At 37.6% G+C, this 19,176-nt stretch overlaps 1 protein-coding gene across 3 annotated transcripts in view; it reads left to right on the top strand.

Moving 5' to 3' along the window:
• LOC126918443 (ubiquitin-conjugating enzyme E2 H) overlaps positions 1-19,176 on the top strand; it is a 52,025-nt gene that overhangs the window by 23,858 nt on the left and 8,991 nt on the right. For all 3 annotated transcript variants that reach the window (XR_007711336.1, XM_050726346.1, XM_050726348.1), the window contains 2 exons: positions 18,626-18,793; positions 18,932-19,060. Coding sequence is in view for 2 of the 3 variants with exons in the window: in XM_050726346.1 (XP_050582303.1) it covers positions 18,626-18,793; positions 18,932-19,060 (297 nt within the window). In the remaining variant the exon portion in view is untranslated. The remainder of the gene's footprint in view (positions 1-18,625; positions 18,794-18,931; positions 19,061-19,176) is intronic.

Consider the following 19,176-nt stretch of genomic DNA (forward strand, 5'->3'; position numbering starts at 1 on the left):
ATATGTACATATATAATATACATATATTACGTGGAACTATATCACTGTAACATCTATTCTGCTGTAAAACTTTTATCGCGACGAGTTTCATCGAATTTCGGTCACCAGAAAAATTACGTTACTTGTAAAGCGACCTAATAAAATTAATCGAAATATGGCTTCAATTTTCACATTGTATATCGCAGGTAAGATATTCGATTAGATAGCAACAATGAATCGCAATTACCTTCGGTTTTCACGTGGAAAATATACAGCCGCAGCGTTCGCTTTTCATGCATCTTTCACTTAAACGTATAATTTAGAGACTACAATTAAAACGATATCGTAGAACCCAGCATCTACTTCCGGAATGACGGATATTAAGGGTGTTTTGTACGAAACAAGACATTAACAGCTCCTATGAATAAGAATTAAGCAGTCTATTTATCGTCTGCTTGAGTTGCCCCGTCGAAAGCTAGAAAATTTATGCTGCTTTTCCTCAAAGCAGCCCACGAACGTACGACTCACGATTTGCGACGAATATTCGCGAAATGGACGCATGAGAAACAATCATAAAATTCGTACGCGGGAATCGCGGTCGTAAATGTTTTCTTAGGACACAATGGAGCTTTTCATCAAGCTGCTACGATTTTATTAGCTTTTGTTGCGAAAGACATTTATCCTTGTATAAACTGGCTACGATTTTTTTTTTTTTTTTTTTTTTACTTAACGACTGAAGAAATTGCAAGGAGGCAGCTTCATTTTGTACACATCGACGTTGATGGTTATTATGTTTGTTGACTTTATATAATTTTTTGTTTTACGAGAACCTAGGCAACGATATACATACGGTTCGATTAAAAAAACGTGTAACGCGTGATATCGTTAGGAAAGTTTCTTGGAAAATGAAAAAAGTGTCTTTCGTTGTTGCATCCAATTTCGAAGCTCAAACTCAAACTCGAATTTAACGAAAAAGAGGCGTATGTTCTAAATTCAACGGAAGTGTTTACTACCGATACACGTAACTATAAATTTACAGTGTGTTTGGAAGAAAACATAGTTTTCTATTTAAATTGCTGGAAACTCAAACTCTCTCCTTACAATTGCAATATATTTAGTTATGTTTTTCTTTTAAAAATGAAACTCAAACAAAAATAGAAATATCATTTCTTATCTTTATATTTACTTGTTGATTGATATTGACAATCTTGATTAAAGTACATGCTATCAATATGATCAAAGTTACTACACTTTGTCGCTCTTTTTCATCGATCAGCGTGTGTTTAAAAGATATTCGTCTCAGCTAATTCTCGTAACCGATGAAATTTCTTTTCGCCAGTTCTCGAAGCGTTATTATTCACATCGAAACGTAGGAACGTAGAGATATAACGTAACCGCCGTAATGTTATCACAGTGGCTGAGGAATATCGTGATTATACATGTTATTATACATTGTGCTCATGTGCGTGTCACTCGATTTACCAGAGGTTTATATCGTGTAAACAAGTCTCGCAATAGCATACCGTGGATTTGACGAGGATTCTACATATTATTCGTGGTACGGTCGTATTTAGGAGGTTTTCGCGTTAAACTCGCGACAATCGATGGGAAATCGTGTGCATACATAATCGAGCGTAATATTTTTATAGATCTTTTCGCTATCTTTAACGTCGTGCTGTTTGAAAGTTACCCCCAGAAGGTATTCCCAGATTTTGAAAATTTGATTTCTATTTATCACTTCGATTTATTTATAATAATTGTTGGTTACTAATTTTATTATTAAGAAAGTAATTGCATTATTAGACGGTGGATTGTTATGGAAAATTTATATTTGCATGAATACCGAAGTAGCGAAACCCGAGTAAGGGTTTGTTTCGCTTTAGATGTTATAACGAGAACTTTACGTTAGAAATTTTATACCTTTTTAAATATCGCGTATACTCTGCACAGTCTCGCGCATTTCCTTGCAAAAACATAATAATCCGCGGTCTGTTTATTATATTATATTCTGCTACTTTTGCAACGTTACCCAATAAGCTTTGAAACGGGTGAGCACTTTTTGAAAACTGGTTTACAGCAATTAAAAAATGCACTCAAATTATGCTTGCGATAAAACGAAAGTAACATTATTTTGAATAATGTTAGAAATTCAGAATGTTTGAATAAAATGTTGAAATAAAAAGCTGCGATCCGTTCTAATTTTTCTTCTCATAAGCAAACAAATATATGCTAAATATATGCTAAAGACAGAATTATATTGTTTGTGGATAAACGAATGGCGAGAATCTGTGTTGTTTCTCGAAGGTAACTTCGCGAAGACAACTAGTTGATTGACCCATAGCTAAGCCATAAACTTCGCGATACACCTTTTAATTAGCAATTCGAACTTGCAAACTCGAATTGGGAACGAAGGATCGCGTTCAACGACGGGTAAAATTGTTGAAACTAGAAATCAAATTAACGGTCGTTTATGGAGCTTTTTTTAACCAGGAAATTTTATTGCTCATTAAAATGCACGAAATTGTAAGCTAAAACCTTAATGGCATCTCGGAGCAAACGTGTTCTGCCACTCTCGGATAATCATCAAAGTCGGATGTTTAAAATTAATATATAATTCCCTAAAAAAAAAGAAAAAAAAAAAAAACAAAACTGAAACAGACGAGAGAAGAAGAAAAGCAAAGAGATAAGAAAAAATGTTGATCGAAATCGAGCTATTAATCCTAGTCTTAATTAATTCTGCTGCGTTCCTCAAACTTTTTACGTTTCAATCTTATCTTAGTTTCACTCGAGGGAAGAAGTTTAATGTTTTGGAGAAATCATCGATGTATATAATTGAGACAAGAAATCATACAGATCACGCAGTAATGATTCTTTCACATGTTCCTCAAATTGCAAAAATTTTTCGAATGCTAAAAAAATACGATTCGATCGAAAATGATTCAGAGAACGATTAAAAGATGATTAATTTAATAAAACAGGCGTATAGAACCGCCAATAAATCCTTCAGAAATGAGAGAAAGATAAACAGGAGAAAAAAAAGCAAACGATTGAACAATAGCGTTAATAAAGTACTTGATCGAATAATTAATTAAGTGTATATTTACAACATCAAATAATTAAGATTACCAACAAGTGCAAAATAACGAAGAGATAAGCATAGAAAACCGATGAAAACGATATTGAACCGATAAAAATAAAGCGAGAGCGAAATTATTTAAAAATCAAAATTAATAGCGAACGATTGAAATCGCATTAATTGTAGATTTGACGTGATTGATATTAATGAGAAATTGCAGATTGCATGCCCCGGGAAACGTTTTCCACGTTCTCTGCCCGTTGTTTTTCGTTTCTATCCCGCGCAAGCCATTCTGTTGAGCGATGTTTCCACGATCCGAGCTTTCGATTCTTTTCCCAGGCCGCGGGAAGAACACTAGCAATTGCTTTCGAGGCTTTATCGAGATATTGCCTCACGGAGAGCCGCCAGTCAGATATCGTGGCCTGGGGTAATTGCATTTTACCTTTTCTCGAAACGCGCTTTCACGACACTTTGCATCTGCACAAGAACGAGCACAGGGATCGATCGTGCCGTATGACGTATGTGTGTGTGCAAGAACCAGCTCTTTCATATGGTACAGCGACTCTTTTTTTTTTTAATCCACTTCAACTGTTAGTTAATTGTCACGTTGCACAATGCGGCATTTGAACGAGGGTTCGGCACAAAAATCAAAATTCGCTGGCTACGTTCGCAGGCCCGCACGTTCGTAGCACACGTTCGCAGTTCACGTTCGCTGTTCACGTTCGCAGATCAGGTGTAGGCTACGTTTGTACGTTTGCAAGCGACGTTTGCCACATTCACATTGTCTGGACAATTTGTCCACATTGTCACGTTCCACAGTACGACATTTGAATGAGAATTCGGAACAAAGATAAAAAAATGCATTTAATGTACAGCTTTCCTGAAACCCGATAACAGGAGATCCGACACGAATAAAAGTTTCTTTATCAAATCTTTGTATTTTCCCTACTGTCTGGTTCACTTGAAATATCCTGAACGCTTATTCCTTTGTCTAACCACACGCGGTAACGTTTAAGTAAATAGCGCCGATGCCGGAAACGATCTTTCCATTTTTTCGTAAGTGGCATGCGAAAATTATTCATCTTTCCTTCCGTTCCGTCGAATATCGCGCTGACATTGAAAACAGAGTAAAGAACAGAACTTTTGCGTAGCTTTAAAAATTTTTCTTGGATTAAACGTGGTCAGAAATTTACTCTTCGACCAATTACGGATGGATTTCACTAAAAAAATGAAGAAAATTCAGTGTAACAGTTTGTAGCAAGAAAATTATACGACAATGTAATACAAAACCTACTTGGAATAGAATAATCAAAATTACAGGATAGCTTGAGTCGTTTCTTTCTAAAATAGATCTTCAAAGAAGGAACAAATTGTTTTGTGGAAATTATTGTTCACATTTAAATTATTTATAGACTGATGATATCATCGAATAATAAGATTAAGACGGAATAATGATTATTCCGATTTTTTTAAAGAAAGTAACGAACGATTAATTAAGGCAACTAAACAACGAGTTGGAAATCCAAGTGCACTGGAAGTTTGGTTTATAATATTTTCTTTCGTATAGATTTATTTTAAAGTGGTTGCAGTAACAATAGAATCATTAGCGTCAATTTGGTTTATAATATTGTCTGCATTGATTTATAGTACTGTTTGTAGAATTCGAAATAACAGACGATTAATTTGTATAGATAGAAAGGGATGAAAATTCAATAACATCGAAAATATGATCTATATGTACGTTCACAAAATTGAGTTAATAGAATCGTAATTGTTGATGTAACAGAAGATTTATTTATGTACGAAAAAATGGATTGGAAATTATTATAAATTGTATCGAAGGTTCGGTGTGGAATATTTTCTCAGTTCACCCAGAGTATTATTCGTAGAATTGGAAGTAATAGATGGTTAATATGCGAACGAAAGGAGGGAATGGAATAATGTTTTGAAAGTTCAGTATTATTTCGAGAATTATTAGTAGAATTGGAAATAATAGACAACGAAGATGTAATAGAGGAACACCATAATATACGTAACTACAAGTGCAATTGTAATATTGCTGGTTTTAATCAAGCGAATATAGACTTTGTGATAAATCTTTGAAGAAACACTGAAACACCAAGGTCACTTCTATTAAATGTTCAACAACGTCAAAGACACACCTCATTAAGTCACCGCAAAATTGAGTCAGCTTTATAAATTCTACTACCGTAATACAGTTAAACAACGATTCAAATTTTTGTTCAAACGAAACCACACCTGAATAATTGTCGCGAAAGGAAAGATAGGATGAAAATAGTTGAGAAAATTCCGACCCTCCAATGGTCGACCCACTAGTAACTCCCTTATCAGCTTAAAAACGCATAGACTATTTAATTTTCACTTTCCTTTTTTTTTCTCGATGCGTCTAAATTGCTGCGCTTCCAGCTGACCCAGTTTCCACGCAGAAGCTGTTTGCGTCACATTGCAAATTATGTTGTGCATAAGGGTCCCTCTCCACCACCCCTATGTAATCTCGTAGAACTGATCGCGAGCATGTGCTAGGTTCGAGTGATTATAAGGCCATCGAAGGATTAAATACTCGTTTAACGAGATTTCGTTTCATCGTTCGATGTTCGACGAACGCGAATTCGTCGACCACGCGACATGTTGTACTTCCTCTCATAAGTTGGATATCCGTTGGTCGCGTAAAATGTTTGCTAACGTTTGCGAACATGTATTTGCTTTTCGGTTGGGACGCGAAGCGTAGATGGACGATAAATAGAGCCGCGAACGATTATTGCGCACATTTGCGAATTTTCGGAGTAATTTCGATATTTCAAAGAAAATTTGGCGTTTATTTGCACTTGTGCGTGCTTGGAGATTGATACTTGATATACTATTTTATGCTTGCGAATAGGTATTTATGCGGAAAAATATGTTTATTCAACTATATCTGTGGCAAAGCTTTGCAAACGTTTCCGGGTATTTGTGAATGCAAATTTGTCTCGGTTGAGATACGTAGCATTCACGGACGACAAATAACCGAGAATGATTACGAGCGTCTGTAATCGTGCAGAGTAATATTGGTGTATCAAAGAAAATTCGCTATTCCATTGCGTTCAATAGAGGTAAATGTCTGAATGGTTCCGTTATTAATGATCTTTTGCTTTAAACTCTCCGCCTCTTTCTCCATCATATCTTCACCATTTTTATCATTTTTCAAATTTGTCTCCTGAGAATTCCCTTAGCGTTTCACTGCCCTAGGAAATTAACGCTAAATACCAGGCTTTCGTTTTCTCAACTGGTAGCGACGTTCAAGCGTCTAAGCAAAATTATCGAGACTTATCGACAGAAACATGATTATATATACTTATCTATGTAGTATCTTAATGGGTCTTAGAGGAAAGGACAAGTAATGATGTTTTGATTTAATTAATAATATTCGAAGCAACGAAATAATTACAATGCTGTCGTACGTCTTATTTTCAGACGCGGCTTTCGACTTCCCGATTCACACTCTTCGGCTTCTACACTCGCTCGCTCTCGCTTCTCAATTCACACTCTGCACACCTTTTGCATCCGTTCTCTCCGGCTTCTCAACTAATACTGACTTTAACGTCTCTTTGTCTTTTCCCGCCGTTCGAGACACGTGTCCCGAAACGCCCGTGGCCAGGGTCACGCGGGCCCTTTCCACGAAACTATCCACTTAAAAAGGATCGACGACACATTGATGTACCCGACGATGCCGCGGCTCTCACGACATTGTTTACGATTCGGCAGATATCTTAGGCCTTTTGTCCACGATACTACATCTATTTTCATAATGTTGCTTTAATTTGAAGTAGCTATGTTTATATCATATATTTTATACGTTATGAATCGGTGGTTTCAGTGTTGATGTAACGACCGTATCAAACAGCTGCAAACCTACGAATATTCTTAGTTGATGTTACATCACAAAAAGGAAATAAATATACAGGAAGCATATATAATAGGGAGCAATCATAGATAAAACAAAAATGAGTAGAGAATACAGCAGCCCACTGTACTGTTCGAGGATTAAGAATGCACGTTTGACGGATACTCGGTTTAACGAAGAAGGCGTTGAATACTCGTCAGCGTATGATATGGGTCTGCATGGAAATTCGAGGCAGAGTCGTGTTCAATTATGCATCGAGATGAAAAGTTTGCATCGAGCTTATGGTATAGAGCATGCACGATGTTCGACGAACTTTCCACGATATTCTCAGAGTACGTCGCCGGCCTGCACTTATCCGACGTTTCGAAAATTTAAAGTAAGACGTTTCTCTTCGCAATCCTCTTAAACGTCTCGTCGAAGATTTCATTTCCTGCTCGTAAATCTTCGTCGCTGTTAAACGGTGCGCACGTGCGAAACTAGCATCCGATAGAACTACGTTAATGGGTGTATTTCTATTTTACAAGGGAATTGCAAGCGTCGCGTCAATTAACCTGACTCCATCTACCTTTTCGAATTCATTATTGCTTCCTTTTCTGCGTTTAATTCTTTCTTTCGTGATTTCTTTTCTGGCTATGTATACCGACGAGCAGGATGAAAGACATAATCTGTATCTGATAATCTTTTACAAATTGGAGCTAAAAATAGAATCGAAGATAAGATTTAAGTATTATTATTTCTTCTGCCTGATTGACTCGTGAATATAGATTCGTGTAACTAGTATAGACAGAGCTATATTTTATAACTATACGTAATATCTAATTTTACAATATTTCATTACTCCAGGGAGACTGATACATAATATATATTTAATTTTCCTTAAGATAAGTACAGTTTCCCTATAGGAGATACAACGAATTGGTCATTGTGAATGAAATTACCTTTTTTTTGACCTAGATAAACACGACCCTGAAGAGACTCATCTATTAATTATCAACTTCTTTTCCTCAAGACTCTTTTCCTCCGCCCCTCCCCCAATTATTATATAATCCTAATTAATTTTCAATGATTTGAATCAACGCACCTTTCTAAAATATTAAGCGCATTTATCCTTTAATCAAGTTATACTGTAAAATACAAATTTCCTCCCATGATCCTCAAACGTAGATCATAGAGCAGCTAATGAGTCGAACGTACAAGCTTCGCCAAAATTTGCTTCTGCCAAACCAAAACAACTCAAATAACCAAAGCTAACTGAAACCTCAGCCTCAAACATTCGAACCACACGCATCAGAAACTACCGGAAGCAAACACCTTCTGTAAACAAATTCGCAAAAGCAAGAAAGAAGAAGAGGCAAAAGAAGGAAAGAAGGTGGATCGAATCCTATGGAAACCGCATTGGCCGCACTCTTCAAACATACTCGGTCGTTTGCGTTAATTCGACGGAAAGTAATGGCGCGACGTTGGTCACATGGTCGGCGAGTTTTGTTTGTGCAGGTCCGTTTCAGCCTCGGGCCACGCTCGAATCGCAGAAATGGAAAATTAATGCGTGGCACGGCCCTCGCGAGTGGCGCACGGCAACGCGAGTAAAAACTGGGTCACTAGGTCGAGCTTGGAAGAGAGAAGCCTCGTATCGAACCTGCATCCGCGGGCTCCAGTCCCTTCGTCTTTCGAAATGCGTCCGAGAGGGTGAAAAACCTTGAGCGGGCCAAGGATGAAAGAGCGCAGGCCTCAGGCCGCAGGCGCGTGCCACTCACAAGGAAGGTTAGGCAGCTGGGAAATTCGAAAAACAATGGAACTTTGTGTACAAGTAAAATATTTCATCCGTAATACAGTCCCATTTTTCCTTGATGTTCATAATTCGGTTGAAAATTTATTTTCTCGTGAAATATCTCAAGAATCGTGAAGGATATCTGAAAAAGGTTCATTGTTTAATTGCGTTATCGAATTGCTTAAAAATTTGTTTGGAAAATGTACGGTTTACGAGTTATCCCTACATCCCTTAAAAACACTTTTTTACTATACACGCTGAAATATCTTTGGATACCCTCTTTGCGTATCTGTAAATGACTTGATGTACTCGATCAACTTCATTTACGTGGAAATTATTAAAATTACATTTAATTGTAATAGCTTTTGTTTATAAAATAAATATTCGAACATTCGCATTGCCTTTTTGAATATTTTTACATACCAGAGTTGCGTAAGTAGCAAACGCTAAAAACAGTGAAAATTTGCAATTGCTACAATAATGATGTTCCTCGTAGAAATGTTTGAAATGAGGTGGGTATATGTCATCCGTGATAGTTGTTGCTGGCTATAGATGTCGCTGCCGGGGTACTGCTGATTCCTTTTCCGTTTTTGGTGCGTGGAAGAAAAATCGGACTCCGGTCACCGGGATTCGAACGTTCGTAACCCAAGCCGCTAACCATTGCGCTGCCGTCGTTCGACGCTAGTTAGTGTCGAGTGGTGGTATTTGACTTGTCGAGTGCCGCCACAGAAACAAAGATACTAGCCACGCACATCGTATAAAAATCGACGCCCTACAAATACTACATTTTGGTATAGCCTTTTCGCTCCTAAAGTATGGTAATGACCAACGAGACTGCATAGGGGCAAGGGAGGTGCTGTTCTCTATAGTTTATTGTCACATCACGTTTCTATCGTTACTAAATATTATTTTATTCGTATAAGTGTCGCGACCTATGAACTTAGGTGGCGATCAGTCAGATTGCAACTGTTCGATTGAGATCGCGAACCTTGAACGATATTAACGCTCAAGGTGAAGGTAAATTTTAAAGATTTCTAGTAAGCTTGGGCTTAGTATGTTTATTTGAACTGTTTGGTATAAACGGAAGAGTATGAAATGTAAGTAGTAGAGTTTAAACATAGGCGAGTGTGCGATGAGTCTCCTTTCTCTTGAAGCGCCTGGTGTGTTTATATTCCAACTGTCCGTGTAGGGGGTGTGTTTTCATCAACGTTTCCTGCGAAGAGAGAATTCGTTTCTGTCCAATCCTGTGACTATAAAATTGTCGCGGGCATCCTGCATCTGGTGCGTCTTGTGCGTATCTGGTCGAGGATGCGTAACGTCCCGTTGGTTTATCGTCGAATTCTCATCGAGTCAAGATTCATGACGCGTGGTTTACTGTCGAGCGCAACGTGGGAAATTCCAACTTTCCAAAAAATAGCGGATGTGTTGCCCGTATCGTAAATTGAGGGCAATCTGAAATCCTGAATAAATCAGGTCCACATTCCTAACGCTAGTTGTTCGCAGCCCTGCGCTGTATCGATTGCCGCTACAAACTGCCACCATTGACTGCTATTAATGTCACTACAGTTAACAGTAATTTGACTGTAATCGATATATAACTTAATGACTACCAGGATAAAAGTCGCTGAGTCAGTAGATGTGGTTTTTCGGTAATTTAACTTCTACTTGACGTTGTACCTTGGCTTCTGTATTAATGTAAATTGCGAACAGGGTAGAAATTCGTTTTTAATAATAACGGACGGGCGACAAAAGTGGAAATGACTGGCCAGCAATCGCTAATGCGATTTCATTTTATTGTATTAAGCCGTTGTGCGTAAAATGTCTTTTCAAGTAAAACTTTTGAACGCGTGTTAGTTCTCTGGAACGACGTGTATTTAATCAACCTTTGGCGTCAAATGACATTCAAAACACGTCACTGTATAGTTTGACATGGGAAAAGTACGACGTGACATATGCACGCCACCAATCTCCTTCGTACACTCCGAGCGATGAAAAAAGGAAACAACGTATGTTATTTTGAAATTAAAATATTTTTATGAAAGGCATAGATTGTTAATCCTTTGTACATTTTGACATGGGAAACAGAAGCCTTGTTTCACGTCGGGAATTCAGAGTAACAATTTATTTATTAAAAATATTTTCATTTCCTGTTGGCATATGATGTTTTTTTTTTCATCTCTCAGTGTATGGAAATTTGTGCGAAATTCAATGAAATCTTTATGGAAAATTTCTATTAATTTAATCGCGCGTCAAAGGACTGATGCAATTTTCATTTGATCTTTTCTAACGATATCTCTTGTTACTTTGTATCTATGAAAATTACTAATTTTGAGATTGCGAAATTCTTTTAAATTAATAAATTGACAAATTGAACACGCGTTAGAAAAAGTAGTCGTCCGTGAATATACGATCATTGGAATAGAAGGAATATACCAAAATTCCTTATCTGATCCATGTTTTATTCTTTGAAACGACAAAGTAGCTATTTTCTCTCGTCTTGGCTTTTGTTTGTCGCTTAACTCATGCGTAACCCATTTATTCGCTTTCTGTACTTTTCCTATTTACACCAAGCGACGTATAATCGTAGAATAGTTTTACTTTCATCTGAAACACTACCTCTTTCGTTGTTTACACTGAGCTGTTTTCAGTAGCATCTTCTAATACACTGTCATCGATATTCCCCTTGACTTATCCTCCGACGAAGGATTATCAGTCTAAGAAGAATTATCAGTCTTCCATTCTACGAGTTAACATTGAACTTTTTCTTTCGACGTTATCAGCTTTTTTAAACGCACATACTGAAACCTTCAATTTTAAAGTAGCATCTCTTTAAATAAGCATCTATTTATTATTGCATTTATCAAGCATCTTATTTATAGCATCTATTTAAATATCTTTCTCTATGATAACATTTTTCAAGATCGGAGCGATATAGAAAATTATACGAATATCTCAAACAATAAAGTTTAACGAAATTATAATAAATATTAAAGCAGATTTCGTCTTTTTCAACAGTTTGTAATATTGGACATCGAACAGAATGTTTTACATTTGGAAAAATGATTATTCGTGATTCGAAAGTAAGAAACCTTCGGAAGGAATTACGGTTGATCGAAACTTGCCGATAGTTTTTAGAAAATGAACAAAAGTTATACTTACTATGTCAAGAATACAATATTTCGCGTTATACGGTAACGTTGCACAAAAATAAAATATTTTCATTTCTTATTCAAGCAGTAATTTTATCGTATGATTTACAACAGTATCATAGAAACACAAGTTTGCTTTTAATAAGTGTAGTTTTATACTTTGGTCTAGCACGACGCATTTTACTTCAATTATGTACGTGTATCGCGTTTAAAGCGTTAACCATCGATAACTAGGCTGAATTATACGTTATATATCTGGTGGAGTAGGATAAGCACGATTAAACCACGGACTGAAATATACGAATATTTAACCAACATTTGATCGTATAATTACGTTTCCATGATAAATAAACTAGCTAGGAGACTGTGTTTTAAACCGTTGAAAAGACCGCTCATTTAATTCGTTTAATTAATTAGTGATCAATTAAAACATAATGTTGCATATGTACAACGCGAAGCGTAAAAGCGTAAACGATTTTTCTATATTTTCGTCAAACATAGGAAATACCTAACGATGCAAAGACATAATTAAATCGTAAATATTCCAATAAATGCCGCCAGATTAATTTCTCTAACATATGATGCTTCGTGAAATTTTAGAATTTCTACTCCGTAGAAAGTTCCTTTCGTTAAGAATGAAATGAAGCGAGATACAATTATATATTTCTTCCCTTCTGGGTTCTTTTTATTCCCCTGGTTTTTAATTGCGATAAAATTCGACCTGGTGTTGGTGCAACCAGTTAGGTCGAACTAACAGAGGATCGTGATGAACACGGCATGGTCGGCGCGCGTTTAATAAAGATAATTCACGAGGCTGGATAAAGTGCGCTTCGAACAGAAAAAACACTTTTTCGTGGCAATTTGTTCGGCGAGACTTGTTCCATTTTGCGCGTCGTAGCGCGGTGATATCGATTTTTCTCGCGCGAATCCGGCTAAACTGTAGCGAAATTAACTCGTCGAAAACTTAGCGACCGTTATCAAATAGAAAGTCGGTAGAATGAAATCGAATTTACCGAAATCTGTTCGAGAGAGACGCGAATCACACGATTGAAAAATTGAGTTTAGAAAGGGACCAAATTTGAACGAATTTGAATATTCAGATGTTAAACATCACGGTGGTATACGAAGTAGTTAAATATATTATACCGTGTCCAGTCGTTACTCGGTCATTTTCTCTAGACGAGTCTCTGAAAAGTGCACGGCAGACACTAGGTGGAGATACAACATGGCCCTCCCCCAAAAGGATACAGAAGACAAACACAGAAAAAACACAAAAAAATATTGGTGGATACGGAATCCACAACAAAAAACAACAAGATAAAGAGCCACAGAACGGCAACGCTCACCGAATAAAAGTGTAAATATGTAAATATGTAAATATGTAAATAGATAAACAAATATTATACTAATCCCACAGAACACCCCTCCCCACCCTCCCAGTCCATCCCCTCCCAGCCCCTCCCTAATAGGCTAGCGAACTGTCCTGTTTTTGCGTCCAGGCTTTCAGGACATAAATTAAAATATCGTACATAAGCACAGCGCAACAGCGGCTTAATTTTATCTTATTTAACAATAATAAATTTAAAAAAAAAAAAAAAGAGAAAAGAATGTAATAATGCATGGCTACGTCGTACCGTCGCGTATCGGTACTTTTGCCTGTACCACCCTACAATTAGAATTCAGCGTTTATTCTGGAAAAAAAATCATGTAAAAAAAAATATGTAAAAAACCTGGAATTAATAAACAAAGTTAAAAAAAAAAAAAAAAAAGTCTCTGAAAAGTCAAACCGAACTTGCACTCGCTGTACGCTGTAACGACTCGCTGTCGTTTGCTCGTTTGATCTACACGCACCTTTACGACGTTGTTCGACAAGTTTCGATAATTGTGATCTCGTCGTATAAAGTTTATGGTTGATCGGTCGTGAAGGAAGTTTAAAGAGATGTGACACGAATATGAATTGCGAAAAGTAATGACTGAGAGGATTGGTCAAAGCAGGAAATACGCAGGAATAGCTCAGTTATCGCACAAACGAGAGATCATCCTATGGTCCATTACGATTCAATCAGACAGAAACAGGAAATGGTCGGCTTCGGTTACGGTGTTCGACCAGCTATTTACAACCCTTGTAGGTTTTAGTAGGGCGTAATGGAACACCGTGTCGTTGTAGGAAATTTCTAAATCATACGCAATTACTGCTCGCCCTCTCTCTCGTCTCATTTTTTAAATTGTGCAATTCACCTCCGTGAAACTTAATCCTAAGAAATTAGACGTTGTACTATGTTAATAATGTACTATATTATTTTCTACATCGTAGAAAAGTTACAAGAAATTTTACTGAAAATATCTGTGATTAAGTGCATCGTCGGATAAAGTTTCAAGATCGATATACAATTACTTTCGACTTTATTACTTTTTAAAATTATCAAAATCAAAGCAAAGATAGAAGCTTATAGAATGATTTTATACAAGCAATGGTTCTCCTGTATTTGAAGTAATCCAAACAATAGCGGCTATTTGTTCGGTACACGTGTGATCGTTCATAAAAACGTAATTAAACTCAGTTTGCCAAGGCATGCACAATGTTTCGCCAACCAATAATCGAACGTTCATGCAAAAAGTTGAAAGGGAAAAATTCACACACGACAGAATGAAAAAAAAAAAGAAAGAATATCTGTACGAATTGGATTTATAAACCGTCGAATGATGTAGACATCAAATTCAGAAATGCGAATACGTTTAAAAAAGCGCGTATACGCGCCGCTGCTCTAATAACGCGTGCACGATCTTTTGAACAAAAAAATTCGACGAAAAAATACGACCGAATACGGCGTACATAGCGAGAGGAGAACAAAAATATAGGAAAAAAGAAAGAAAATAAAAATCACGAAAGAGGAGAGGAAGGATGAGTCCACGAGGTTCGATGAACTCTCGTTGCACGCCGGATAGGAATTAAACTGGGTGCTGCTTGTGCATTCCCGTAGCTCCGATTCCGCGTGGATATCGATACTTTCACCGTGAATCGGCGCGCGCGTGTTTCCACGTGCGTGTACGCACAGGTGGGTCACGTTTCTCGCCTATGCGTCTGCCGCGGACGCACAACGCACGTTTACATCGCCACGTGTGTAAGTTGCATTACCACCCATAAGTATTTCGATAGCTCAGTCCTCTTGTAGAGTTTCGCTATTTTGCGCCAGATTGATCCAAGTAACGATCTGTTACGTTTGTACCACAACTTGTTCTATTACAGTAACTTTGGTAATAAAATAAATTCAATTTTATAAATAAAGTTTACAAATTGGCGAGTCGTTTGTTTGCCCCATATAACGTAAAATTGCAAAATTACGAAGGAAAATTGTAACTTACAACTTGTCAATTGGTAAACCTGTCGATTCACTAATATCGTTAGTTGGTAAATTATCGTACAAGTGGTGGTGTAATCGACGAAATTGGATTAGTTTGAAGAGCTTTATTTGAAAAGTAACTTTTATATATCTGCAATAATTTGGAAGCTTGCAGCGTTGGAAATGTTCAAATATTTACACACAGCGTAGCGTAGAGGCACAGGTAGGCTGTGTGTACGTAAGCTGTGTCGTGTGTGGGTGCGATCGCAAATGTACTAACGCGCATGTACGTTCGCGAATCGTGATTCTCGAACGCAAAAGTCGGTCCGCTGTGACGGAAAACCGAGAGAGCCGTGCACTCCAGGTCTGCGTAATAGCTGGTGTGGCCTTCTGTTACTCGACTTTGGAATACTCGAGCTGAATCGATTCGACGATTCATCGTATCGTTTTTTCGCAACGATGCTCGTTATTCAACATAGTCGGAGTCGGCAGGCAACATTTTTAAAACGTTCAGAGGGAAATTTTCCTTTTTCTTCCTATTTTCGGTAGTAGGCATAGAGATCAGTTCCGTTTGATATATTAGTTTTCGTGCCTCTCTTAAAACAACAAATTGCATAATTCTCGTTGATATTGATAAATCCTAATTGTTATTCATTTAAACAAACAAAGTACGTATCTCAGACGTTTAATAAAGAAACTAGCTAACGTACATGGTGTACCAGTTTTTTTTTCCTCGCTAAACGTTGTCGGTATATTCTACGGGTCGAGATAAGAAAAATTTCACATAAACGTATATCGTTGGAAGCATTGTTAAAGAGTTATAACAAAAAAAGTGAGGTATGAAAGTACCGTAACTACGAGCTACAAAGTATGAATAGATCAGGAATATCTACAGCTCCAGTTGCAATTTCATTTCAAAATATTCATCATTGCTCTCACTACAAGATTGCCAGCGGCGAAGAATTGATTTTATTCCTCTTTGAAATTATCTTTTATTAGTTATATTTCGTTATCGTATTCGTAGTTATATTATCGTTTATTTATTATATTTTTATCGTCGAAGCTGGAATCGTAGAACTATGTTACGATATATTATTCTGAATATCATTAGACGTAAATTTCCCAGTCTGTTCATAACTTTTGTAGCGTAGTAACGCACGTTCCTCATCTTTGACAATGTGAGGTGGTATATATCGTCGTCCCTGATAGTTGTAGCTGCTGGGACTCGTCCGGAGTAATTGTCGCTAGGGGACTGCTGGGGTACTGCTGATTTTTCCTCCGTTTTTTGGCGCGTGGAAGAAAAATCGGACTCCGGGATTCGAACTCGGGTTCCGAACGTTCGTAACCTAAGGCGCTAACCACCGCGCTGTATTCGGCTTGTCGAGTGTCGCCACAAATGCTTCCAACGATGTATGTTTATATATGACATTCATTTCCTATCCGGACCTGTAGAATATACAGACAACGTTTGGCGGGAAAAAGCTGGTACACCCTGTATAAAGGTACACCCTGTTAAAAAATGATGCGTCTTACACATAAGATATTTAATCTTCAAATTCTTAAAATGAAGTAAAAGGCCTGCTCGCATTGTGGACTCGCACCAACTTTACGACACGTAGTTGTACCATGTCTCAACTAATTATGATCATTTTCAAATAGATATAATTCTACGAAGCAGTCCTACTTTAGAGGGTGAAATTTGCTCGTCGTTAATTGGTCAGTATCGGTCCTCGCATGTTATTGCCGCAATTTCGTCGCAGATGGCCCGAGAACGAATATCCGTGAACAGAGAACAGGATGGAATCGGCACAGCAGCCCATTCTATACGTATCATCGATGCCCGCCGGCTTTTCCGATTTCGATGCGATTATCATGCGATAGATAGCTCGATTTCTCTCTGTTTCCACGATCATATTAATTATGGTATTAATTTCCAAGAGAATTAACTAGCGAGCTAGCCATGGTATAATCGTGCAAACAAGAAGGCAAGTATCTCGCGGTGTTTCAAACGTTGCGGACCGTTTATTACACAATATCGGTCTGATATTTTTATTCCATACAATGCCGCTCGAAGAACGTTGTTCCTTTGTCCCGATTCTCCCTTTTCCCTTTCTCTTCAATCCATTTTTACTTTTGGGCACAGTCGAGAACGCTTCAATCGCGATTTGACAGTTAATTGGACGTTCTCGTATGAGCGTTATTTTATGCGAAATTTTATAAGTCACAAGGTAAAAGTTACCGATATTAATACGTGATATTAATATGTAAAAGTGTATAAAATATACAAAGCAAGATATTAAGTTATGATACTTGCAGAATGGAACAAATCTCCAATCGGATTTCTTTCTTCCAGTTTTGTTTATATAGATATTAATTTTCGTGAACATCCGTATTTCGAAGTTTTCTGTTGTAACGGTAACAAAATTAATAATACAGCAAGCAAGTGGCAATAAAATAGTAAGAAAGCAAGCATACTTTCGTACTTGTAATCTTACAAATTACAAGTAGACCGACCGTTTAGTTCCAGGTAAAATTGTAAGAATATAAATATTGTCAAATTATGGAGGTTCCTTAAGGTTCCGACCCTTCGTGTGCCTCAAATGTTTATACTCGCCGACTAATTGATTACCTACCAGATTTCCCGCTTCGAGGACCAACTGGCTGAAAAAATACATTTCGTTCCTCGCTCGTTCCGTTACCTCTACGCTTCTTCTTCTTCCAATCTCTTTTTCTCCTTTTCCCTCGACTCATTCCGAACGTTTCCAGTGATTGATTTTAATCCGCGGTCGAAGGTCTCGTTGCTCGTTGTTGTCGAAATAAATTTCATTCGACGAACACTCTGTTCTTTGTCTCTACGTTCTCAACGTTCGATCGACCGGTATCTTCTGGTCACGTTCTACGCGCTACGTACGATTTATCGAGGTACATCGAATACCCTGCCGCAAGTAATTAGCGCGAACCATGTGTTTGGCCGATTCAAAGGGACGATTCGGCACGTTAAACCGAATTTTCGGAGAAATTTCGAGCAAAATACCGACCAATTTACATGATCCCATTCAGCGATCAATTTCCGAGATATCATACACGTTGTTCGACAATGTAATAAAGTAGTAGTACAATAAACGGTATAACGAAGCCTAGAACCAACGATTTACAAAACGATAATTTTGTTCTATCGTTCGGGTTTCTCAGGTTTCCAGCATCGGTGCATAAATATCGGTAATTTTATTGGCGATAATTTGGCTGTAGACGTTAACGCATTTAAAAGAAATTTAAAAGTGTAAAAACTAAAGTTTCGCTCTTGGAGATTTCGCGATACTACGATAGCTAATACTTTCCGCCGTATATTACGCATAGAAGACTTTCTACGTATGATCGTTACCGACATTGTATTCTTCTATTACGTTACAGCACCTTACGAGGGTGGAATATGGAAAGTGAGGGTTCACTTACCCGAGCACTACCCCTTCAAATCTCCTTCGATCGGCTTTATGAACAAGGTGTACCACCCCAACATTGACGAAGTCTCAGGCACCGTGTGTCTAGACGTAATAAACCAGGCTTGGACTGCCCTTTACGGTACGTATTTACATAATTTGGAAATTTAATCGCCAACTCTCTATAAATCTTACATTGGCCAATATTTCAACATATAATTTTGCCAATCGCGTTTCTCTCTACCAATTCAACGACCATCTTTCCCATTTGCTGTTTCAGATTTGTCAAATATATTCGAGTCCTTCCTGCCCCAGTTGTTAACATATCCTAATCCGATCGACCCGTTAAATGGCGACGCAGCGGCCATGTATCTACACAAACCTGAGGAGTACAAGAAGAAAGTAGCAGGTGAGTTGAGAGGAACTCGTATCGAAACACGAGAAACACGCTGTTTTAGTGCGTGTTTACGAGCCTCGTCTTCGTTCAGTTACGGCTTTCTCTGATCGATTATCTCGCGATGGAAA

The sequence above is a fragment of the Bombus affinis genome, chromosome 7 (assembly GCF_024516045.1).
Source record: "Bombus affinis isolate iyBomAffi1 chromosome 7, iyBomAffi1.2, whole genome shotgun sequence".
NCBI classification, from domain to species: Eukaryota; Metazoa; Arthropoda; class Insecta; order Hymenoptera; family Apidae; genus Bombus; species Bombus affinis.